This window comes from Bufo gargarizans, chromosome 2 (genome assembly GCF_014858855.1).
Source record: "Bufo gargarizans isolate SCDJY-AF-19 chromosome 2, ASM1485885v1, whole genome shotgun sequence".
Classification (NCBI taxonomy): domain Eukaryota; kingdom Metazoa; phylum Chordata; class Amphibia; order Anura; family Bufonidae; genus Bufo; species Bufo gargarizans.
The window spans coordinates 34617131-34643907 of NC_058081.1; the positions used below are offsets into that span (position 1 = coordinate 34617131).

Consider the following 26777-nt stretch of genomic DNA (forward strand, 5'->3'; position numbering starts at 1 on the left):
TCAGGGGGCCCCCTGATTATACTACAATAACAATAGATACTGCTTGAGTCCCTACCTGGGGCTCTGGTGGGACCTGCTTCCCCTCTTCCCAGGGTCCCTACCCACTTACAAACTTTGTGTATGTTTCTGTGGCTGCCGTAGTTACAGACTGTCCCCGCTGTAAGCCAAGCTCTCTCCTCTGTCAGCTGAGCGCTGGACTGGCCAATCAGCGCAGCCGACAGATACAGAAGCCAGAGAGAGTGAGGCCTGCTGCTCCATGTGAGACACCACGCTGGCCCAGCCTGTCTCAGTGAAGGCTGACTGCCGGACAGGACCCCCGAGTGAGTAACAAGAAGTTCATGGCCTGGTTGTTGGAGGGGGCAGTGATTCTGCTTTCCTGAGCAGCAGTGACCAGAGTTGTTTGTTTGTTTTGGGAGGGAAACACTTCTCTATATAAGCATCAGTAGCAGAGTTCATGGCAGCCCTCCCCCTTTGAACTCTTCTAGCTGCTGTTTATATACAGGACATTGTGCCCTAAGCAGAATCCTCCCCCCTCCCCTGTGTAATCTGCCTGGCGCACACTAAGCATCAGAAGCAAGCAGAGGTAATGGCAGGGAGGGAGGTCTTCTTGGGTAAACAAAACAAAAAAATAATAATGTTCAAGGCATTTATATACTACCGGTACTTCATTCCTTAAATTATAAGGATTTGTGTGTTGTTTTTAAATATTTATCATGCAAGAATAGGGATGAGCGAACTTCTGTTTTCAAGTTTGGCGTACAAGGTTCGAGTTATCTAAGAATTCTGTTATGGATTCCGCTAACACAGACGATTAGTTATTGTCCGCGGTAGCGGAATCCATGATGGAATTCTTAGATAATCCGAACCTTGTACGCCAAACCTAAAAAAAAACACAAGTAGTTCACTCATCCCTATTTAGGAATTAATTGTAACCAGTTGGGATTCAAAATATATAAATTTTATATATATATATATATATATATATATATATACACACACACTAGTTGAACCTGAACAATATACACGCACACACTGTCCTCAATATACAGTTATTCTAATATATATATATATATATATATAGCGCCAATACAGAGAGGGGCATTATATATACTGCACTGAGGGCCTCTAAAGACATTCCGTTATGCATTCCGTCATAGAATTGTGTTATGGTCCGTGGTAACAGAATCCATAACGCAATTCACCTTTCACCACAAAACAAAGTGTGGATGAATTTCATAAGCGGAAATTCGCTCATCTCTAAGCACAATATAGAGGACATTACAAATTAAGTGGTTGTTTTGAGGGGTACTGTCGGGGCAACTATTAATATTCGGGGCAATCTAAGAGCACTTTTGTTATGGGGGGGGACTATCTTTATGGCAGTGTAATTTGTATAGTATTTAGGGGCACTGGGGACTGGGGAGCACATGGTCCACAATATTAGGGATGGCAGCAGGATGACAATGTTCGGGCACAAGAAGGAGACGGATGATAAGAAAAGTGAGGAACCTAAGATGTCTGTGTGCTGAACTCTGCAGAGACAGCAATAACCATTATACCTACATATGCATATAAATATATATATATATATTTTTTTAACATAAATCGCACTTTATATTTGTGGAGGGGGGAGGGGCCCAATGCCAAGTTTGGCTATGGGGCCCCATGATTTCAATGTATGCCTCTGCTTAGAAGCCTACTAATGGCATGGCTGTGATTGGCCAGTGCAGCATGTGACCCAGCCTCTATATAAGCTGGAGTCACGTAGGGCTGCACATCACTCTGCTGTGCTTAGTGTAGGGAGAGGATGCTGCTGCTGTGAGGGAGAGAATAGGACAGAATCTGTGATCAGAACTCCAATTGAACTCAGCGATCTACATAGATTTAGTTGTGTGGGTGCAGTGCACAATCTTTTTACCCTGCCCTGAGCCCGGTGACAAAGAAAATAACTTTTATCTGTTAGTTAGGTGGGCGGCGGCGGCGGCCATTTTATGCAAGCTCAGTGCACCATCACAGCATATGTGATTTTGTGACATTCAAATCCAAGCTTGAAATACTGCAATAATAATCCGTTTTTTTTAAAAACACCCTTTTTAGGCAATATCCTACATCTGGTGCCTTTGCAGCATTAGTCAGTGTGTAATTTAAGCTAGAAATACAGCTATAATTTTCTAGGTTTTAAAAAACACCCTTTTTGGGCAAAATATACCATTTTACAGCCCTTGCTGCATCTGCACATGTGACATTTAAGCGTTATATACTGCTATCATATTGTGTTAGTAAAAAAAATAAAAACATCCTTTTTGGGCAAAATACTTGCAGCATCTGTGATTGTCAAAAACAAGCTTGAAATACTTCAATAATTTTCTGGCTTTGAAAAAACACCCATTTTTGGCAATAACCTCCATCTGGGAGCTAATAGTGGGAGCTAATCCTGACCTTGATCTCCTGACCGCATGAGCAAACCCTGAAAGTGGTAGGGCTCATGCACTGGAACCTGGATCCTGCTGACCCTGACGGTCCCTGGCATAGGGAGCAGGAATAGGAGACAACCGGTTCCTCAGGGACTCAGATGAACCGAAATCTCCAGCTGCCTAGTAACAGGTGGAAGGGAAATGACCATATGCAGCATCTGGATCGGCAGGTAAGAACACCGGAATACTCACTTACCTGCCACTGCCACTACGAACCCGAGCATAAGTACAGGTGCCCACACACCAAACAGGACACCGTACAGACAACACAGGTATCCAGCACTCCTGATACTGCCTGGACCCCATGCCGCAAGGAGCACGGCAGCACTGCATACAGACTAATGGTTCACCCCTCCAGGAAACCAGCCCCCTCACGGAGGTATCAACATACCGGGTGACGTATAGCATACATGCAAGGACCAACACCAACAAAAGCCCAGACATATAACAACCAACAAAACTCTACACACACCTAGAACATAAACCCACACCACACATACAACAGTCAGGGTAAAGGTACAAGGAGGGTACAAAAGGGAGGACAATTTATGTTCCAAAAGGTGGCCCTCAAGGACTGGGCTGGAACACCCAGGCAAGGAGCAAAGCTCCAACACCAAGCAAGGCTGTAGTACAACTGCACCCAGCCAGCAAGCCACAGGTTTATATCAAGCTTGCAGCCACACCCAGGAAACACCTTAATCCCCACTAGCCAAATTAACCCCTTGCTCACCAAACAGCAGGGAGGCACACCTTAAAGGGGAAGTACACGTACAAACCACAAATTACACGTTGCCCCTGGCAACCAGTCTGCATGGCAACCGCGTCACGGTCAAACACCAATATGAGCATGACAATTAGTCAGTGTGCAATTTAAGCTAGAAATACAGCTATAATTTTCTGGGTTTTAAAAAACACCCTTTTGGGGCAAAATATACAATTTTACAGCCCTTGCTGCATCTGCACGTGTGAAATCCAAGCATTATATACTGCTGTCATTTTGTGTTAGTAAAAAAACGCCCATTTAGGGCAAAAAACTAAATTTTGCAGCCTTTGTGTCACGATAGGTAGGTAAGCGGGGAAATAACCAAACACAGGAAAACAAACAGAACAAACGACACACCAGCACCACCAGCTGATATGGAACGTCTTAGCAGGAGGCAGCATTTCACCAACATGGTGGAGCAGTATGTGTGCACACGCCTACACGTACTGAACGATGGGTCTGCCCCCTTCTACTTCTTGGTCTCCAAATTGGGCACATGGCCTGAGCTTGCCCTTTACGCCTTAGAGGTGCTGGCCTGCCCTGCAGCCAGTGTATTGTCTGAACGTGTTTTTAGCACGACTGGAGGTGGTTATCACAGGTTATATTTCCCAATGTTTTGGGGTGTACCCTAATTTTAAAAAATAAAAATAAATTTAAAAACAAAAAAGCAGTGTAGGCTACCTCCTCCTCCACCGCCGCTTCCACCTACACTGCCTAGTCAACCTCCTACTCCATATCCTCATCCACTCCTCGTCCTCCTAGATCAAGATTATTATTTTTAATTTTTACGTATTTTATGTTATTTAAAGTCATTTTCATTTGTTTGCAGAGCACTTGCCATGCTCTTAACCACATTTTGATGCCGTTTGCAGCCCTCTAGCCCTTTCCATGACATTTTTACAGCCATTTTAGTGCTCCAAAGTTCGGGTCCCCATTGACTTCAATGGGGTTCGGGTTTGGGGTCAAGTTCGGGTCCCGAAATCAAACTTTTTTCCGAACTTCGGCCGAACCCGTCGAACCCGAACATCCTGGTGTCCGCTCGACTCTAGTCCTGATGTATCTGAGCTAAGGTCTGTTGCTAATTAAACATGGCTCAGAGAGTCATAATGTCCAAATGGCTCTAGTACTAACATCACTTACAAGTTGGAGGATAGTCAGACCACAGTTAAAGACCGGTTGTGTGACTACACAACTACTAGGAACTCTGGAAGTGTAATTACCCCAGAGGGCTACTGAAATGGACTAATTTGCTACTATTGGGTTAATGTCCATTGTTAATGCACATTTTCTATGTGATGTTTGTTAACCAAGACCTGAAATGGAAACGATTTGATGGAATGATTTTGTGTTCTAATAAGCAGGAAGGAAGCTGCTCCCACCCCCCCCCCCCCCCCCTTGAATTAGGAAACATTTACATTAATCGATTACCTCCACAGTATAAGGACAAGCGATGTCTAATGCTATTGCTTGTCCCTCTACAAAATTATTGTTCTTGGGCAGTAGAGTGCTGTTTAAGGGTGTTTTACTCTGGCCACTATTTCGGCCGATAATCGCTAAGGAGCATTCTCATGAACGCTCGTTAGCGATCATCTTGAAGTTTAATACTGGCACCGATTGCCCGATGACACTAGACAGTATGCTGGGAAGGAGATCTCTGCATGTAACAGCACTGGTTTCCTCCACTAGCTAGCAAGCGTTTGCCGGAAGGGGATGCTTTCCTCCAGACAATCACTTTTAGACCATCTACTTCCCGGGAACAAGGATTGAGTTGTCCGCACCTCAGATAATTTCATCTAGTGAAAGAGAGTTTTGCGCGTTCATCGGGTGATGTGCAGCACCTTTTAGATGGGCAGATTATTGGTTATTCGCAGGAACTTTCATTCTCGATAACTGGTCCAAACATCGGGCCATGTAAATCCAGCTTAAATGCTGCTTAATTTACAATATAAATTACATTAAAGACTTATCTTCTTTCTTTTCTTAGAAGTAAGACCTTCATCCTTGCATGCCAACCAACCACCATCACCCTCTGAGAAAGAAGGACTTTTTAGTTGTTGGGAGGGAAGCATGTTTGCTAGTGGAGACCGCTGCTATTACATACAATAATCTCCTCCACAACATGTGGAGGAGCGATCACTATGTCATTGCTCGTCCCCATGCCGTCTAGTGGTTTGCCGGCAGCAGTTCATTATTAGACACCACAATCTGCTGCCTTCAAACAATGTTTTTTTTTTTAACATGTCAAAAGATTTGTTTTGCCCAATGATCGAGCATTTGTTTTTCATCAGGCAATCAGCGGCAGTATTACACCGCCAAATGATCGCTAATCATTGTTCATGCGAATGCTCGTGAGCTTATATATGCCGAAAAATCAGGCAGTGTAATACAGGCTTTATCCAACAACAGGCCTTAGGGATGTATTACACCAACAGATTATATGACCAGTGATTGGTCAGATGGCCGTTTACACACACAGATCTTTTGTTATACACACCAACTATTGGTCTGATTGGACAGAAATTGGTCCGACAATGTGTGGAACGGGTACACCGCCTTGGACGCCATCATATGTTTACCATGGACTAGCTACACCTCAGTATGGGGATTTTAGTACAATGTGTACCTCTGAGCCAGCCATCTCACTGCTGGTTACACAATGTTCCACTTTAGATGTATTGTAGGTGTATCCTGGGACGACTGAACTGAATACTATTATTGCCTGTGTTACGGACTGCCTGAACTACCTCAGGAAAAGGAACTGTTGGCCTCATTATTACCTTGCATCCATCACCTTCACTGGCCCACCATTGCATGGCCTGCTTCACGAGGGAGAACAATCTAGCACCCCAAAACCACACATCAAGGGAACCTCACCTAACATCGGACAGATACCCCAATACCAAGGTTTGTCCAGAGGGAAGAAAAGATGTGCCCTCCATTCACTGCACGCCATCATAGCCACTACCACTCCTCCCATCCTAGTTTCTCTTCACTATCAATACGCCCAGAGACAATTTCGTTATTGTGTTACTTGTCAGCATTCCAAAGGTCATCAGTGCCTGAAGGACACAAGCTGGTAGAAAATGCTGACAGATAACATTCTCTTGGTCTGTAAATTGTAAGTTATGTGTGTAGTCACAGGGTGGAGTTAATGGAGGGGGTTGAGACACGGGAACACACAGACGACGCAAAGCACAAGGGCTTTCAGTCTTCTTCTTGCCACCCCTGGATGAACAGCTCTTACTTCAGGAACAGGTTGTATTATGTGTCTGATTTCTGTGTATGTGCATACTGTAGGTATAATATCTCAGGAGATTTTATATGTGTACATCTAGATATTTGTAGCCTGTAGTTATGTGTTTATGGATATGTACATTTATGTATGATATACTGTACAGACCAAAGGTTTGGACACACCTTCTCATTCATGACTATGAAAATTGTAGATTCACACTGAAGGCATCAAAACCATGAATTAACACATGTGGAATTATATACATAACAAAAAAAGTGTGAAACAACCAAAAATACGTCATATTCTAGGTTCTTTAAAGTAGCCACTTTTTGCTTTGATTACTGCTTTGCAGACTCTTGGCATTCTCTTGATGAGCTTCAAGAGGTAGTCACCTGAAATGGTTTTTACTTCACAGGTGTGCCCTGTCCGGTTTAATAAGTGGGATTTCTTGCCTTATAAATGGAGTTGGGACCATCAGTTGCCTTGTGGAGAAGTCAGGTGGATACACAGCTGATAGTCCTACTGAATAGACTGTTAGAATTTGTATTATGGCAGGAAAAAAGCAGCTAAGTAAAGAAAAACGAGTGGCCATCATTACTTTAAGAAATTAAGGTCAGTCAGTCCGAAAAATTGGGAAAACTTTGAAAGTGTCCCCAAATGCAGTCACAAAAACCATCAAAGCGCTACAAAGAAACTGTCTCACATGCGGACCGCCCCAGGAAAGGAAGACCAAGAGTCACCTCTGCTGCGGGGGATAAATTCATCCGCGTCACCAGCCTCAGAAATCGCAGGTTAACAGCAGCTCAGATTAGAGACCAGGTCAATGCCACACAGAGTTCTAGCAGCAGACACATCTCTAGAACAACTGTTAAGAGGGGACTGTGTGAATCAGGCCTTCATGGTAGAATATCTGCTAGGAAACCACTGCTAAGGACAGGCAACAAGCAGAAGAGACTTGTTTGGGCTAAAGAACACAAGGAATGGACATTCGACCAGTGGAAATCTGTGCTTTGGTCTGAGGAGTCCAAATTTGAGATCTTTGGTTCCAACCACCGTGTCTTTGTGCGACGCAGAAAAGGTGAACGGATAGACTCTACATGCCTGGTTCCCACCGTGAAGCATGGAGGAGGAGGTGTGATGGTGTGGGGGTGCTTTACTGGTGACCATGTTGGGTGTTTATTGAAAATTTATGCATATTGAACCAGCATGGCTACCACAGCATCTTGCAGCCACATGCTATTTCATCCGGTTTGCGTTTAGTTGGACCATCATTTATTTTTCAACAGGACAATGACCCCAAACACACCTCCAGGCTGTGTAAGGGCTATTTGACCATGAAGGAGAGTGATGGGGTGCTGTGCCAGATGACCTGGCCTCCACAGTCACCGGACCTGAACCCAATCGAGATGGTTTGGGGTGAGCTGGACCGCAGAGTGAAGGCAAAAGGGCCAACATGTGCTAAGCATCTCTGGGAACTCCTTCAAGACTGTTGGAAGACCATTTCAGGTGACTACCTCTTGAAGCTCATCAAGAGAATGCCAAGAGTGTGAAAAGCAGTAATCAAAGCAAAAGGTGGCTACTTTGAAGAACCTAGAATATGACATATTTTCAGTTATTTCACACTTTTTTGTTATGTATATAATTCCACATGTGTTAATTCATAGTTTTGATGCCTTTCATATTCATGAAAATAAAGAAAACTCTTTGAATGAGGTGTGTACAAACTTTTGGTCTGTACTGTATATGCACACGTCTCTGAATGTACATGTACTAATGGTCAGATGCTGGAGGTGAGTTAGTTAGAAGTGTATATCTAGTAGATGAATATATATATATATATATATATATATATATATATATAAATAAATAAATAAAGAAGGTACAAAGAATCATCGTGGATAACCAAGGTTTCTGGCCTCGGTGGTGGAGTAAGAGCCGGTTTTTATGTTTTTATGTGTCAGCAGCAGTTGCTGTTTGACACCTTGTTACTTAGCATGGCTGTAGTAGCTGATCCGGGGCGGCTCTTACTGGGAGTAGTCAAAGTGATGGGTGGGTGACTACTCCCCACGTTCCAGGTCTGGTTTTGCAAGGCATAAAAACCAGCCAGCACTGCCAGGTGGAGAGGATTACCTCCGTCTGACAGTGGAGCTCAGGAGGTCTGTGTACTGGGATCTGGGGCCTGTGCTAATCTGGAGAACAGAGACCCGTGTGTCAAGGGAACAGGCCGCCTAAAGCCTGTATTTGAACTTTCTGAGGCAAGGTGACTTTTGTTTTATTAACTTGCCTTTGGGTGTGTGTTTAGGGAGGTAGACAAATTCTGAAAGTCTTGCCCAACCTGCCAGGCAACTAGCCCCCAGCACCTTTTCCGTAATCCCTTGGTACCTCTCCCGATCATGGAGGTACCGTTTGAGCGTATCGCTATGGACCTCGGCTAAACTGAAGGAACTAATTGAAATGTTCTCCCGAGTGGAGATACCTAAAGAGGTTCTGACTGACCAGGGGACCCCTTTTATGTCCAAGGTGATGAGGGAACTCTGCAAGTTGCACATAAAACAGCTGTTTACCATCCGCAAACAAACTGTCTGGTAGAAAGGTTTAACCAAACATTAAAAAATATGTTGAAAAGGGTGGTGGCTAAAGATGGGAAGGACTGGGACCTTCTTCTGCCCTAGCTCATGTTCGCAGTGCGAGAGGTACCCCAGTCCTCTACTGTGTTCTCACCCTTCAAACTGCTATATGGCAGACACCCTCATGGTCTCTTGGATGTAGCCAAAGAGGCATGGGAACAACAGCCCACTCCGTATAAGTGTTTTTGAGTATGTTACCCAGATGCAAGAATGGATAGAGACAATGTTGCCTCCTGTTAAGGAGCATATGGAGGCAGCTTAGCGAGCCCAGAGTTGGGTCTATAATTGGCAGGCTCGGGTCAGGATCTTTAACCCAGGTGATCAGATTTTGGTTCTGGTACTGACCGTGGACAACAAGTTCCTGGCTAGGTGGCAGAGGCCCTACGAGGTAATCGAGAATGTTGGAGAGGTGAACTACAAGGTAGACCAGCCAGGGCGGCGGAAGCCAGAACAGATCTACAGTGTTAATTTACTGTGATATATTCAGTTAAGGGTGGGTGATTCACATGTTGAGCCCATTTCTTGTTTTGTTATGAAGGGCTTGCCTGCTCTGATGGTTCTGGGTTTACCGTGGTTGATAAAGCATAATACGACTATTGACTGGCAAACAAGACAAATCAGTAGCTGGAGTTAATTTTGTTCGGACAACTGTCTGTGTGCTTCTATCTCAGGGGTGTCCACTACGGTCCTACCTCAGTTTCTCTCTGATTTTGCAGACGTATTCTCGGAGGTTGGAGCTGCCTACCCATCGAGAATATGATTGTCCGGTCAATCTCATCCCTGGAGCTAAACTGCCAAAATCTTGACTATACAACCTTTCCCAACCCGAAAGAGAGGCTATGCGGAAGTATATTGCAGAGAGTTTGGCAAAGGGACATATTAGGCCATCTAAGCCCCCTGTGGCCGCCGGCTTCTTTTTCGTAAAAAAGAAAGACTGATCACTTTTACCGTGTTTAGATTTCCGGGAACTGAATCTCATTATGCTCCGTGATCCGTATCACCTTCCTTTGATTTCTGATCTATTTGATCAAATTGTCGGAGCCAAGGTGTTCTCCAAGTTGGATTTAAGAGGAGCTTATAAGGCTACTTTCACACTAGCGTTTTTTCTTTTCTGGCATAGCGTTCCGTCACAGGGGCTCAATACCGGAAAAGAACTGATCAGTTTTATCCCCATGCATTCTGAATGGAGAGAAATCCGTTCAGGATGCATCAGGATGTCTTCTGTTCAGTCTTTTTGACTGATCAGGCTTTTCAGAAAACCGTAGCATGCAGTATTTTTACCTCCGGCCATAAATCCTGAACACTTTGACTGAACGCCTTTTTTCCCATTGACTTGCATTAACGCCGGATCCGGCGCCGTGTGTTCAGTCAAAACTGATCCGGCTTTTGCATGTTAAACCCGAAAAATAGGAAAAAAAAGTTAGTCCATAAATGGCGGATCCGTTTTTTCCAATGCATTTTTCCATTGTGATCGAAAGCCTGATCAGGATTCAAATGTAATCAGTTTTCACACGTTTTTCCGGATCCGGCGGGCAGTTCCGGTGTCGGAATTAAACGCCGGATTCAAACAACGCTAGTGTGAAAGTAGCCTTACTAATGCCATCAGTTGGCATACGTTTTGCCGGATGCGGCAAGCAGTTTTGGCGACGGAACTGCGCTAAGTTTTAGGCAGATCTCAGTGAGAGCATTAGCAGCAGCAATGGGGAGTGTTTCAGATTAGATACTGACAAATGGCAGAATGCTAACAGCGATCAAACTTAGATTTAGCAAACTAGGAATATCAGGCACAGTAAGGCTACTTTCACACTTGCGTTCAGAACGGATCCGTCTGCATTATAGTTTAGAAAAAATTCTAAGTGTGAAAGTTGCTCAGACGGATCCGTCCAGACTTACATTGAAAGTCAACGGGGGACGGATCCGTTTGAAAATTGAGCCATATTGTGTCAACTTCAAACGGATCCGTCCCCATTGACTTCCATTGTAAGTCTGGACGGATCCGCATGCCTCCGCACGGCCAGGCGGACACCCGAACGCTGCAAGCAGTGTTCGGGTGTCCGCCTGCTGAGCGGAGCGGAGGACAAACGGTGCCAGACTGATGCATTCTGAGCGGATCCACATCCACTCAGAATGCATTAGGGCTGGACGGATCCGTTCGGGGCCGCTTGTGAGAGCCTTCAAACGGAGCTCACAAGCAGAGGCCCGAACCAGCTCTTTTCTTCTTCCTGCCGCGGCGGGTCACAGAGCGTCCTCACGCTGTTTGAAGTCACAGCACAGCCGATGGCAGAGGACCAGGAAGCGGTGAGTACAAAGCCTGGGAAGGGCTGCATTTACCACTTCCCAGTCCTGTGGTACTAATGAGAGCTGGTACTAATCACTCATTTGAATTCACCCCATAAGACACAGGGACATTTTCCCCCCACTTAGGAAGTGGGGGGGAAGTTAGGCATAAAATACGGTATACAAGTATCTGTGAGGGTTGTCCCCTGAGGTGTATGAAGGACTGGAGGGCCTCTGTTATACACACAATAAAGGGGGTTATATAGGAAACAAACAGCCAAGGAACAAAACAACGGGACGGAACACCTACATATAAATCTCCCATTTTCCAAGACAAATTTCCTTTATCAGCAGCAAAACTGCAACTGGTTTCTGAAAAGAAAAAGGTGGAAGGTGACGTGATGACGTATGGAGGAGCTACGTCGCGCCTCTCCTCCGCATGGCATCTGCATGGAACAGAGCCACTCTGGATAATGGTGGTGCTGCCATGCTGCCTGTTGGCGCTCCCTGGACCTAGGAGGCTGTGGGCCTCCACTGGCTCCCACAGGCTCTCTTTGTCCTCTCCACTTACCATAGACAGGACTGGAAGGCTGGCGGTCTGACTCTTTCGTCTATATCTGCCTCCTCCTGACTCAACGCTTCCTCCTGCCTCCACTTCACTCCTGATAGCATCAGAAGATTCGGCTGTCTGAGTTTTTCGTTTTTATCTGTTTTCATCTCCCTTAATGCCATCTCCTGGCTCTTGGCTTTATGAAAAGCCATCTTCCGTCTCTATGAATAAGTTACCCTTCTTATGAGCTTTGAATGTGTCTCCTTGACCCCTCGGCCGTTTATTGGACATATCTATGTGAATAAGTGCTCACAGCCTGTGCCGTTTGTGATACTCTTGATTCTGACATCGAATAAGCATTGGGACCGATTTGTATGAACTGTTGCTGAATCTTCTTAACCTACTTGGAAATTATTGGAACGGTTTATATTGAGGCAATTTTTTTTATTTTTGCTTTCTTTGGCTTAGTTTTTTCTTCCTCCCCTCTTGCTCCTCAACTTCATTTTACAGTATTGAAATATAACTGAAACAGAGGAAAAGAAGGGAGAGAAGGAAGGAAGAGAGGGAAGGTGGAATGGAAAGTAAAAGGGAAGAGGGGAAAAAGTTAGTTAAAACATTTTTGGGGAAAAAAAAAAAAAAAAAGAGAGAAGAAAAAAAAAAAACACATAAAGAAAGGAAGGGAAAAGGGGGAAGGAGATGGCCCCTAAACAAAACCGATTTTCAGAGGAACATGTGTCTCAAAAAATGGGGCAGAAAACACTAGAAGCTGCAAAAATAGACCAGTTTTTAAAGTCTTCAAATGTAATTACAAGAGCAGGACAAAAAGGGACGGCTGATATAAATGGTAAAAAATAAATAAAAATGCTGGATCCAGAGTGGGTGAACTAATGGAGGAGGATCTTCAGAAGGACGAGGTGAGGAGGGAAGAGTTAAATGACTCCTCTTTTGTGGAGCCTGCCCCACTAAAATAAATCCTGGCCGCGGTAAAAAATAATAATATGAGATTTAATACAGAACATCTTAACGCAGCTCGTGGTAATCCAGACAGATGTGGTCCAGATAAGGTTCATGGCGGCAGACCACGCAGTTGCTATGGGGCCCGAGCAGGCTGATTGGCCCTGCCCCCTTTCCAATCGAAGTAAGTCTCCCTTCCTCCTTGGCCCTGCAGCCAGCCACCAAATCCTCTCCTGTGCTGTGCTCTGCTGTTTCCCCTGCCTAGTATCGCTACAGCAGCAGAGCACTGTGTGAGAGAGAGGGCCCAGCAAGGTGCTTCACTGCTCGGACCTCCTGACCACTGACCTGGAGAGCCCTGGCCTGCAAGGTAGAGCAAACTCCATGAGCTGTTGGGATTCCCATCTCCCACAGGGACATATGACCGTTATCTAATCGCTCATACGCAGAGTTGCAGAGGGGGAGGGGGACACACTAGGGTGCTGACGGCTGGTTAAACCTATGTGTGTTATGTAGGTGTAGCAGGGAGTTAGTGGTTGTGCTGGTGTGTGCGTATATATATATAATATAATAAAAATAATGGCAGCACCAACCTGTATTTAAAGATGGGGGCTATCTCCAAGGGGAAAAAGTTTGCCCAGAATATAAAAATAAAAAGCAGAGCAGCACTCCAAATCGTAGTAGAAAAAAAGAGGATGTGTTTATTCACCCATAAGTGACGCAACGTTACGGCTCCAACATGAAGCCTTTCTCAAGGCTCGAGAAAGGCTTCATGTTGGAGCCGAAACGTTGCATCACTTATGGGTGAATAAACACATCGGGCCAGATTTATCACGACTCTGACAGCTCACTCCACTTTCACATATGGCTAAAGTCCGTTTTAGCCAAGTCAGATTTATGATCGGCCCTTTAAGACTGTAATAAATGTGGTTGGACGGTAGCAGTTTATCCGTCAGTAAGCAGCTTTACAAAAGTCGCACATCTTTACAAAAAAGTCGCATGTTCTATTAAAAAGTCTCATAAGATAAGCTTGGTCCTCACTGGAGTGAAATTGCGACTTTTTAGCGACTTTTTAAATAGTCCCAATAGTAAATCTGTGTAGAGATTCATTTACATAAGAAAACACGCCCACTTTCAGAAAACTGGCGAGCATAGTGCAGAGCAGAAAAAAGTCGCAAATTTGTGCGCAGTTTTAGCGTTTGGGACTTTTTTGGGGACTTTTTCACTCCATTATTCTGACCTGAGCTAATGATAAATCTGGCCCATCCTCTTTTTTTCTACTACAATTTGGAGTGCTGCTCTGCTTTTTATTTCTATTAATATATATTTACACACACATAGTACTACGGACATCTTCATCTGCGGCCGAAATGGGTCCGCATCCGTTCCGCAAATTGTGGAACGGGTGCGGACCCATTCATTCTCTATGGGGCAGGTATGGATGCGGACAGCACTCTGGAGCACGCCCCTGATCTTCCGGTCCGCAGCTCCGGAAAAATATAGAACATGTCCTATTCTTGTCCACAATTGCGGTCAAGAATAGGCAGTTCTAAGGGGGTGCCGGACGGATGTATTGCGGATCTACAATTTGCAGATCCGTAATACACTACGGACGTGTGAATGGACCCTAAGGCCTCCTGCACACAAAGGTTTTTTTTTTTTCCCATTTCCGTTCCTTTTTTTGCATTCCGTATATGGAACCACTCATTTCAATAGATCCGCAAAATAAACGGAAGGCACTCCGTATGCCTTTCGTTTCTTTATTTCCGTTCCAACATAGAACATGTCCTATTATTGCCCGCAAATCCCATTCCGTGACTCCATTCAAGTCAATGGGGCGGTAAAAAAATGAAACTGTTACGGAATGCATCCGTATGTCTTCCGAATCCATTACAATTTTCAATAGACAGTTCCGCAAAAATGGATGTCCAGCCCAATTTTTCAATGTAATTACTGTATACTGTATATGACATGCTTCTGTTTCCAGTTTGCGATCAAGTGCGGATGCAGTGCGATTTTCACGCACGGTTGCTAGGAGACGATCGGGATGGAGACCAGAGGTTATAAGGGAAAATAATAGCATTCTGAATACAGAATGCATAGTACAATAGGGCTGGAGGGGTTAAAAAAATTAAATAAATAATTTAACTCACCTTAATCCACTTGTTCGCGCATCCCGGCTTCTCTTCTGTCTTGTTCTGTGAGGAATAGGACCTTTGGTGACGTCACTACGTTCATCACATGGTCCGTCACATGATCCATCACCATGGTAAAAAGAGCATGTGATGGACCATGTGATGACTGTAGTGACGTCATCAAAGGTCCTATTCCTCAAAGAACAAGACAGAAGAGATGCCGGCTGCGCGAACAAGTGGATTAAGGTGAGTTAAATCATTTTTAATTTTTTTTAACCCCTCCAGCCCAATTGTACTATGCATTCTGTATTCAGAATGCTATTATTTCCCTTATAACCATGTTATAAGGTGAAATAATACAATCTACACAACACCTAACCCAAACCTGAACTTCTGTGAAGAAGTTCGGGTCTCGGTACCACATTCAGTTTTTTATCAGGCGCGTGCAAAAACGCATTGCACCCGCGCAATAAAAACTAAACAACGGAACGCAATCGCAGAGTGGCATTACCACTTTTGCAACCTGCTAATGTTTGTAACTGTTATGTTCAAATGTAATGTGCCTGGTTCACCAGCAGGTGGCAGCAAACATGGCAGAGCTACAGTTAGGTAGAATGGAGCTTTCCATTCCATTCTAACCCCCACCCCGGAGAGAAGTGGGCAAGTCCTACTTCCTGCAGGAAGGGTGGGTCCCAGTTTCTAGTCACTTTTATCTTACCCCCTGCTTGGGGGAAGGTGTGCAGGGCATGTCTCTGCTGGATGTGCCCAAGCCAACCAGAGCACACTCAGCTCTGCTGGCCATGGAGGCCAAAGCGTAAAGCCTCAAGAGCCAGGAGGAAAGTTCCCTGGCCTAATCTAGAGACAGACCACAAAAAGAAGTGCAGCATACAAGATGAAGCAAAGTCATACAGTCAGCCTGTCAGTACAGCAGAGCCAGAGAGAAACAGATGTAGGGATAACGAGTTTGCCTGCCAGTTTCATGCTAAAGCCTGCTGGGAACAAGACAAAGTTTGGAGACTGTTTCTGCAGAACGTTTATTTAAGTAAAGCTGCTATTCAACTACATACAAGTACTAGACTCAATGTTTCTTTAAAATCCCTCAATTATTCCCCCCATTTATTGTTTTGGAGCCAAAGCCTCGGGCCCAGTCGTATCCAGGTAGGAGCACCGTCACACACATAAAGTGTAATTTTAGGACGAATTTCTTCATCATGAAGCATAGTGGGAAGGGTGATTGCGCTGCTCCCCATCGTTGTACCCCTCAGATGCCGCGTTCATAGCTGATCGCGGCATCTGACATTAATAACACAGTGTAATAAAAATAAATAAATAAAATCATACTTGGGGCTCGTGCACACGACTAGGGATGAGCGAATCAATTTTGGATGAAACATCCAAAGTCAATTCACATAAAATTTCGTTTCATTACTGTATATGGAGCGAGCGCTCCGGATTGGCTCCGATGAGCCGAAGTTAAAGTCTTGCGAGACGTCGCATAATAACTTCAGAAATTGATTTATACTGTTAAAAACTTTTCTCCAAACTCGGGTTCGGTTCCAAGTCGTGTTCAGCAAGTTGAAGCCAAACAAATTGATTTAATTCCGAATTTCAGGAAAAATTTGATTAGCCGCTCCGTACAGTAATGAAAGTTTTATGTGAATCGACTTCGTCTGTTTCATCCGAAGTCTATTCGCTCATCCCTACACAAGACCGTATGTATTTTATGGTCCGCAAAAAACAGATCCACAAATAACACAGATGGCGTCCGTGTGCATACCGTATTTTGCAGAACGGAATAGCCGACCCCTAATAGAACAGCCCTATCCTTGTCCGTAATGCGGACAATAATAGGACATGTTCTAGTTTTTTGCGAACATACGGAAACGGAATGCACACAGAAAAACTTTGTTTTTTTGCGGACCTATTGAAATGAATGGTTCCGCATTCGTGTACTTGAACCCTTACCCTCATCCATTTGATCGCGAAGAGTCAGCCGCCGCCATCTTGAGGCCCATGATGACATCATCATGTTGACCGGCGTGGTGGTGTCACGCATCACTGCCCACAGGATTTTGCGCGGGTTCTTCAATCAAGATGGCGGCGACCATCTCTTTGGGCTCAAAAGGATGAGGTAAGTATGATTTTTTTTTTTTACCGCCATTCAGAAAAAATCTATTAATTACCACGAAGCACAAGGACATTCAGCTTCATGGCGATTTTAATTTTCCCTGAAATTCGGATCGAGGTCTACTTCATGGACTTCGATTCGCTCAACACTAGTCATTATATGTAGCTGTCTGAGAGCTATGCTTAGGCCTCGCCCACCCTTCCATGTCAGTATGACGTACGCAAATTAAAACGTCGTCATATAATCCGTGACGATGTCCGTGAAGGATCCGTGGTCGGTTCGTCAGCTTTTACTCTGTCTCGACTGTAATCCACGGACGTTGCACAGATGAAAATTTATTTCATGGGCATTTTCTATCTGGCTTCTGTGAAAAAACGGACGAACCATAGATGCCGTCCGTGTTGATGTCGTGATTTTCACGGACCCATAGACTTTAATGAATGTGGGCAGTTCCGGGGCACTGATGAAAGTAGTGCATGCATCCGTGGATTTTTTGTGGATACACGGATCACGGAAATGTGGACAAACATTAAAATAAATCGATTAGTATGCAGAAGTGTGGACGAGGCCTTACTTTATTCGACTGGTGGATATGACTGTGGTGGCACCAAATATGTAGTTTTATGTAAAACTAATAAATATTTTTCATTTATTTATTTTTAATAGTTTAGTTATTTTTGGGGAGACTTTTTTAAATTTCATTTTATTACATTTAATTTCACCTTATAAAAGGGACTTAATTCATTTGATTGCATACAAAATGCTTTGAAAATATTCCAAAAAAGGGGAAAAAAAAAAACACGCTGTGCATTGCTTCTCAGCATAAACAGTATACTGCCCTAATCTACATACTGTACACGAGGCATTAGTATAGTCCCCCACACCACGCCAAGGTTGCCTCTACGAGTGGGTACCTACTCTAAATTGGTGCAGAGCCACATGGCGACCACCGACACTACAGCACTGCAGCAGCAGGCGGCGCGACCCAGCAGTCCAACAGCGCCCCTGCTGTCAGACTAAGGCCCCTTTCACAGGAGCGACTTGTCTTGTCGTAGTTTTATTCCGGCCGCCTCTCAGCATGTTTGCCGTGTTGCGGACGGACCTCCGGCCCACCCCCATTATAGTAAATGGGACGGCTCAGTGCACTATCGGTAGTACGTATCCAGCAGGCTGTTCTCCTGCCGAGACAACCTGCCAGAGAAGGCTGCCGCTAGTGTGAAAGTAGTCTAAGAGATGTTGTTTGTAAACCTTCTTTTTTTTTTATCACGCGCTTAAAAAACGCATCAAAACGCGTGCGATTCATGCCAAAAAACCGAACGCAATCACAGACATAACTGACTGAACTTGCTTGCAAAATGGTGCGAGTTTCACTGAACTCATCTGGAGCCGATCCGTATCGTTCATGTTAAAGAGGCCTAAGCCCCCTGGCACTGCGCAGCGCCAACGCACAGCACCTCAGCCACACCCTGTGCTCACCTTTCCATGTGCTCTCAGGAACTACAATCCGGGACCTAGTAGGAGTTTATTAACCCTTCTGTAGTCTCCTGCTAATTAAAAGCAAATAGGAGGAGCTCTGATACCATAGGAAAGAGACAGGGACATGTTACTAAAGTACCGCCGCCGGTTTTCAGGAGTGAAAAGCCTGCTTACGACTGTCTTATTTTTTAAGTCTCAATTACCGTTTTTGCGCCTGTTGCTCCTATTTATGTAGGTGCGCCTTATTTTTCTACACTACCCCAGGGCTGGCTTACTTTTCTATCTCTGTTTTGAGTGTTAAGTTGCGCCACAGTTTGTTTACTTTTATGGAGACATGCGCCAAAATTCAGCTCACTTGCGCCACATTTTCATGCGTGTACTATGTAGACCAGTTTAGCTAATGTGAATTTGTCATACAAGGAAACGACCACTAGAGGTCAGACTTAAACCAAAAAAGACAAACCAGGTTTATGAAAGGATAATAAATGAGCCGCAAATTGAAGACAGACTTTGCCAATACTCAAAAAAAAGGCGATCTTAGTAAATGTGCCCCACAAACTATGATAACATGCAAAAAAAAGAGAAAAAAGCATGGATCGCATGCCCCCCATGCTGTGCTTTGATCTAAAATAGCTTCTCAGCATAAGGGCTTGTTCACACAGCCGTTGCGCTCCCGCATACGGCGGTTCCGCAATACACCAGCCGTGTGCATTCTGCATCACAGATGCGGACCCATTCACTTGAATAGATCTGCAAATACGGAGGTGTTGTGCGTAACGGAAGCACGGAACGGAAGCACTACGGAGTGCTTCCGTTACGCATCAAAATAGAACTTGCTCTATCTTTTTGCGGAACGGACGGATCACCGCCCTTCGTGCTGTGTGAACAAGCACGAAGGGCGCATTGCAGTGTTTTGTGGATCCGAAAACTGCGCAAACGGATACAGGCCCGCAAATTACGGACTGCACATGGCTGCAACTATAATAGAAAATGCCTATTCTTGTCCGCGATTGCAGGGCCGTGGAACAGAACCACGGATGTGCTGTTCACATCTTTTGCTGCCGCATTAAAAATGAATGGGTCCGCACCCGTTCCGCAAAATTGTGGAATGGATGCGGACTCGTGTGAATGAGCCCTAAACAGTATACCAAGCCCTAATCTACATAGTCTTCTCGAGGCTTTAGAATACATTTTGATCAAAATGCAGGGTCCCCCTCACCACACCTAGGTTGCCTTCTCAGGTGCAGCGTCACATGGCGACCACCGACACTACAGGACTGCACCAGCAAGTGGCGTGACCCAGGAGTCCAACAGCGCCCCTGCTGTCAGACTAAGCCCCCATGGCACTGGGCAGCACCAACCCACGCCATGCAGCACCACACTACGTGAACAGATTTGAAAAGCTTTTGACACCTGTTCACATGGCGCAGTACTGCGTGGCTGCCTTTGTCGCCGTGCTGGCTGGCTGGTGTGACCCAGTGCCAGGGTAGGTGGCTTGGTCTGGCAGCAGGGGTGCTGTTTGACTGCCGGGTCTCTCCGCCTACTGGTGCAGCGCTTCTTCGGTGGTCACCATGTGGTGCCGCGCCAAATTAGATTAGGTCCCACTTGAGGAAACAACCTTGGTGTGGCAGTTATAGACCAGGGATCGGCACTCCAGCTGTTCTGAAACTACAACTCCCAGAATGCTCCATTCACTTCTGTGTGAATGCTGGGAATTGTAGTTTCACAGCAGCTGGAGTGCCGGAGTGAATGTGTGATCCATGTTTTTGATATTTCAGTAGTGTCTTCCCTGCTCCCCTGGTGTCAGCGCGCCTCCCTTTCTGCCCAGCTGATTTTAATTAGCTGGAGACTTCATAAGGTTTCCTGACCTCCTCCCAGTTCTCAGCTGTGGTTCCTGAGAGCAGAGGAGAAGGTGAGCTTTGGGTGTCTGTTCACATGGTGCTGTAATGCGTGGTTGCCATTGTTGCTGTGCCCCAGTGCCGGGTGGCTTTGTCTAGCAGCAGGGGTGCTGTTTGGCTGCTGGGTTCTGCCATCTGCTGATGCAGTGTAGTGATGGGAAGTTGGAATCTTTTAAATAAATTAATTAGTTTAAAAGAACCAACAAATCTACTTTCACACTTGAGGTGGAGTGATCCGGCAAGCAGTTCAATCGCCGGCACTGCCTGCCGGATCGGCAGTTATGGCAGCTGTTTGGCTGATGGGTTCTGCCACCTGCTGATGTAGTGACGGGAAGTTCGAATCTTTCCGTCGCTGGAACTGCCTGCCGGATCTGGTAACACGCATGCAGACGGAAAGCATTTGTAGTAAGATCTGGATGCGGATCCGTCATACAGAAAAATGGCTCAGTTCCGATATTTTTATTTTATCTATTTTCTCACATTTTTACTGTTCTGTGCATGCGCAGACCGGGAGGACGGATCCGGCACTAATACATTCCTATGGGAAAAAAATGCTGGATCCGGCATTCAGACATGTGTTCAGTTTTTTTGGCCGGAGATAAAACCGTAGCATGCTGCGGTTTTATCTTTTGCCTGATCAGTCAAAACGACTAAACTGAAGACATCCTGAACGGATTGCTCTCCATTCAGAATGCATGGGGATAAAACTGATCTGTTGTTTTCCAGTATAGAGCCCCTGTGACGGAACTCCAATGCCGGAAAAGAAAAGCACTAGTGTGAAAGTACCCTCGTGAATCAAATCTTCGATTTACTTGCTGAGTCGGCTGTTTTTTTTTTTTTTTTTGTTTTTTTTTTAGGCCTTGTTCACACGTCAGTTATTTACATCAGTTTTTGTGAGCCAAAACCAGGAATGGAGGCTACACAGAGATAAGGGATAATGAAAAGTTCTGTGTTTTTGACCAGCACCTGGTTTTGGCTCACAATAACTGATGGAAATAACTGAAGTGTGAACAAGGCCTAAAAAAACATCCAGGGGGTGGGGAAAACTCATGACTGAAGGAGAGGGGTAATTAAAATGGTTGCAGACCTGGTGGGTTGTGAGGGCCCAGGCTTTGCTTTAGGCCTCATGCACACGACCGTTGTGTGCATCCGTGGCCGTTGTGCCATTTATTTTTTTCGTGGACACATTGACTTTCAATGGGTCCGTGGAAAAATCGGAAAATGCACCGTTTTGCAGCCGCATCCATGATCCGTGTATCCTGTCCGTCAAAAAAAATGACCTGTCCTATTTTTCTTTTGACGGACAACGGTTCACTGACCCATTCAAGTCAATGGGTCCGTGAAAAAACACAGATGCACACAAGATTGGCATCCGTGGCCGTAGGTTACTTTCATACAGACGGATCCGAAGATCCGGCTGCATAAAGGCTTTTTCAGAGCTGAGTTTTCACTTCGTGAAAACTCAGATCCGACAGTATATTCTAGCACAGAGGTGTTCCCATAGTGATGGGGACGCCTCTAGTTAGAATATACTACGAACTGTGTTCAAAAATTTATAATTGCCTTTTTCCTTGGCGATTGAAAATAAAATATTTACAAGAATATACTACGAACTGTGTACATGACTGCCCCCTGCTGCCTGGCCGCACCTAAAGGGGTTAATTGTGCGTATCATAGCCCCCTGTAACAGATCCAGGCAGCAGGAGGCAGACACCCCCCCCCCCCACCCCCAGTTTCAATTTCATTTCATTTCATTTCATTGTATTGTATTTAACTCATTGGTGGCACGGTCACAGACCAACGGAGCCCCGATTTGCGGACCGTGAAAAAAATACTGTCGTGTGCATGAGGCCTTAGGATCATGTTACTCAAGACCTGCTGGTGTCTCTGCTACCTCACATGGATCAGCTCAGTCAGATGAATCGACTCCTCCAGTTCAGTGAAAGGAATCAATTCAAAAGAACTATTCGTTCAAGAACTGGACATCTCTACTGCAGCGTCAGTAGTTGCCATGTGGTACTGCGCCACATTAGAATAGGTCCCACTCTAGGAGCAGGGGTGCTGTTTTACTGCTGGGTCCCACCTCCCACTGGTGCAGTGCTGGTGGGCATCACGTGGTGCTGTACCACATTAGTGTCGGTCACACTTGAGACAACCTTGGCGTGGTGAGTGGGCTTATACACTCTGATCAAGTTCGCAGTGTTTGCCCGCGAACACATGGAGGCTGCCATCTTGACTCACATGTCCGGCGATGTACAGGTAAGCTCTTACCTGTGCCGCGAGCCAGTCTGAAACAAATGCAGTCACTGGGAGCAGGCAGTTCCGATGAAGGTCCCCGGCGGCTGTTCTCGGAACTGCCTGCTCCCGGTGACCGGATTTGTTTCAGACCGGCACAGATAAGGGCTTACCTGTACATCGCAGGACTTGTGAGTAAAGATGGCAGCCCGCATTTGTTTGCGGGTGAACACTGCAAACTGGCCATCACTGTCCCCAGTATAAGGCCTCATGCACATGTTGTTGTGTCCCGTGTCCGTTGTTCTGTTTTCCGTGATTTTCTGCGGACCTATTGACACTCAATGGGTCCGTGGAAAATTCAGAAAATGCACCGTTTGTCGTCCGTGAAAAAAATAGGACCTGCCCTATTTTTTTCCACAGACAACGGTTCGTGGACCCATTCAAGTCAATGGGTCCGTGAAAAAACATGGATGCACTCAAGATTGTCGTCAGTGATCCGTGTCTGTTTTTTTTTTTTTTTTTTTTTTTTTTTTTTTCCCCCCTATCATTTGCAAGGCAAACTAGACTTTGGTTTTGTTTGTTTTTTTCACTTTCCTTTATGTCTGGTGATCCTCCAAAAATCAAGGAAGACGCACTAAAACGGATCACGGAACCCCGTTTTGCGGACTGTGAAAAAATACTGTTGTGTGCATGAGGCCTAAGGGACAAGTATGTGATAAGGTTCCCAGCAGTCAGACATTATCAATCTCAAGAATGATGGTAGACTTTGCCTAATTAAACTTCTCTTCTCCTTTCAGCTGAGACTCTGGTCTATATCGCGCAGTGACACCATGTCTGTTCCGACTTCAGTTCCAAAAATTGATTTTTCGCCTGCAACGGCAGAAGACTATGAAGAACTGATGTCTATCTCTAGTGGGTTATTCAATGGAACAGACTATTTTCCTGTGATGTACCATAAATGGCTGAAGGAACCCCAGAGAAGAATGTTCGTGGCCAGGTGTGAAGGGAAAGTGGTGAGTAGAAAAGAGTAAATTATCGATGACTGATGGTCACATTTATGAAGAATATTAATAGGGAGGGGGAAATAAGTCACTGCTAGACACCTCTGGTAGAGTCTTATCTCCTGCAGGACCATAGGATCAGCCATGTTGAAATCCAGCATGTCCAATCATTTTTTAGCCCCTGTGGGCGGGGTCGCTCCATTTCATGCATTATCACTTGGCCAGTGATGCGGCCAGGCTCATCCCCCTCTTGTTTGATGGACAGTCCCTGAGAATTTATAGCTGGTAGTGGTGACACAGACGCCAGGTCTACTGCATAGAGTGCCCCACCCGAAGTGCACCAAAAACCTAATTTGCTTAAAATTAAATGATTTTTCAGGCTTAGGGGACCAGATTTAAACAAGAAAGGGATGGCTATACTTTGGGGAACCTACCCTATATAGCAGTGTGCCTTCTCTGAAACTGAGTTTCCATGATGGAATCCTATGACTGCATGCACTAAGGAAGTCTATAAGAGACGTTCTGTATTGCATTCTGTCATAATGAAAGTCTAGGCCGGCCATAGCCTTCTATTATGACTGAGTGCCTCTTAAAGGATTCCGTGGTGCACGCCGTCATAGAATTCCATTATGGTCAGTGGTGACTGAATCCATTACGGAACTCTTGGATAACCCGAACTTGCAAGTTCGCTCAACCAGGACAGAGGGTGGTGGCAGGAGAGGTAAGTTACTTTATTATTTTAGTCTTCACCCCATCACACGCACACTAAAGTTTTAGGCGCGCGCGCACACACTCCCCTATGGCCCGCCAGACGTTCTCGGGGTATGAGCAGCCCTGGGGCTCATACTAGTTTTTCCGGCCCACCGGATAAGTCCACCTAAGCCCCCTACCGGTGAACTTGCATGGTGTTCCCCAGAGGATTTTGAGCCTGTGATTCCTGACTCTGTTGGCCAACAATCAGGAATCCAGATTCCCACAGTGGGCTTCACTGAATGACTTAGTTTGAGTTTTTTTTTTTTTGTTTTTTTTGTTTTGTTTTTCAGTGACCACTTTGAATCTGATGGTGGAGCAAACAAACTTATTAGCCCAACAGTTCATTGCTCAACACCTGGGCTCCTTCTTGGCTAGGCCCGGTGGCTGGACTCCGGTCAGTGCAGCCGAGATGAGGACGTTTTGGGGCCTTGTGCTGCACATGGGCCTAGTCAAAAAACCCAGTGTCAGGCAGTACTGGAGTGGGGATGTCCTCTACCAGACTCTACTGTATAGCCTTGACACATTCCCGTTTTGAGGCCATCCGGAAATGCCTAGATAATGCAGCATGTTCCATATTGTTCCCACCCACTCTGGGTGTTAGCGGGAAACTTGTGAGGGACCTTATGTACCCACTGCTAGATAAGGGTTACCACCTGTACGCGGGTGACTTAAAAAAATAAATAAAAATTATACTAGTATCCCCTTGTTCCAGATCCATGTCTGCTTGTGGGATCGTGCGGAAAAATCAACGCGGCCTCCTTACCCACCCCCTTCCAGGTACCTATCCCCAGGGATGAGACCCAAGCCCTTACCAGTGGAAACCTGTTGCTGGTCAGATGTAAGGACAAGAGGCATGTCCTTGTACTGTCTACAATTCACGGTAACGGCATCACCCCTGTCCCTGGGCGAGGTACCACTGCAACTGTCCTCAAGCCCGATTTGTATCGTGGACTACAATTGGTATATAGGAGGAGTTGATCTAACACCATGCGCAAACCCTGGGCATGGTACAAAAAAAATTCCGGTCTACTTTGTACAGGTTGTCTTGTACAACATTAATTTTTTTTTTTTTTTTTACGTGCTGGCAACACAGGGACATTCCTTCAGTTCTATGAGGCAGTCCTCAAGGCCCTGATCTCTTCTGACCGGAAAAGAGCATGCCGGAGTACCTCAGGAACTGGAGGCGCCCCGGAAGGTGCAGAGTGTCACAGGAGGGGGATACAGAAGGACACCACCGCTCAGTGTAACACGTCCCCCGATCATCCGGGCCTCTGCATTGACAGTTGCTTCAGGGAGTACCACACTTCCATGGGGTACTAAATTTATTATTCCCCCCCCTCCCCAATTTTAATTCTATTTGTCCACAGACAATCGCCCAGAAAGTCCTCATCCAGCAAAAAAAATTAGCCCCTACCTAGGACAATTGGCAAAAAAAACTGACTCTGGCTACTTTCACACCTGCGTTGGGTGCGGATCCGTCTGTGCAGATACCAGACGGATCCGCGCCTATCAGGCAAACGCTTGTATCTGTTCGCGTTACCATTAACAAAAATAAAAATTAACTAATGCACTAAAAGTCAACGGGAGGCAGATCAGTTTTCAATTGCACCATATGTCAGTGAAAACGGATCTGTCCCCATTGACTTGCATTGTAAGTCTGGACGGATCTGTTTGGCTTTGTATCGCCAGGCGGACACCAAAAGACTGGTGTCCGTTTTGGTGTCCACCTCCAGAGCGGAATTGAGGTGGAACGGAGCCAAACTGATGCGTTCTGAACGGATCTTTATCCATTCAGAATGCATTGGGGCTGAACTGATCCCTCTTGGGCCTCTTGTGAGAGTCCTGAAATGGATCTCACAAGCGGACCCAGAAACGCCAGTGTGAAAGTAGCCTTAGACTATGGAGATGATGATTATTTTTTTGCTGGCTGAGGACACTCCCATTTGCCCTCCCCCCAGCCTGTGGGCACAACCCTTTAAACGGATAATGTAGTAGATCACTTGCAGTCCTATGTAACACATTAGATAACACAGTGATAACTCTGAGTACAGATAATGTAGTAGATGGGTGTGAGGCCCCAGAATTCAGAACACAGTGTGACCTGAAGTCTGGGGCCAGGATGTCGCAGAGTGGGCCATATTCTCAATCCCCCTACCGTGAAACAGATGTGTGCATGGACATTATTATTACAGTAGAATACCGCCCCATACCTGTTACATCCAGTGACATCTCCTATGATGTAGACCAGGCATGTCCAAAGTGCGGCCCTCCAGC

The 26777-nt window shown here is 45.5% G+C and overlaps 1 protein-coding gene across 2 annotated transcripts in view; it reads left to right on the top strand.

The window, feature by feature from the left end:
* The first annotated feature begins 215 nt into the window (after window positions 1-215).
* Window positions 216-26777, top strand: part of LOC122927163 (histidine N-acetyltransferase-like) — a 40657-nt gene continuing 14095 nt past the window's right edge. Inside the window, exons 1-2 of one of the 2 annotated variants that reach the window (XM_044278760.1) lie at window positions 216-320; window positions 23547-23762. In XM_044278760.1, coding sequence (XP_044134695.1) covers window positions 23580-23762 — 183 coding nt within the window. In that variant the 5' untranslated portion in view covers window positions 216-320; window positions 23547-23579. Of the gene's footprint in view, window positions 321-6389; window positions 6493-23546; window positions 23763-26777 lie in introns of those variants that run through there. The other variant, XM_044278758.1, reaches the window with a different exon arrangement.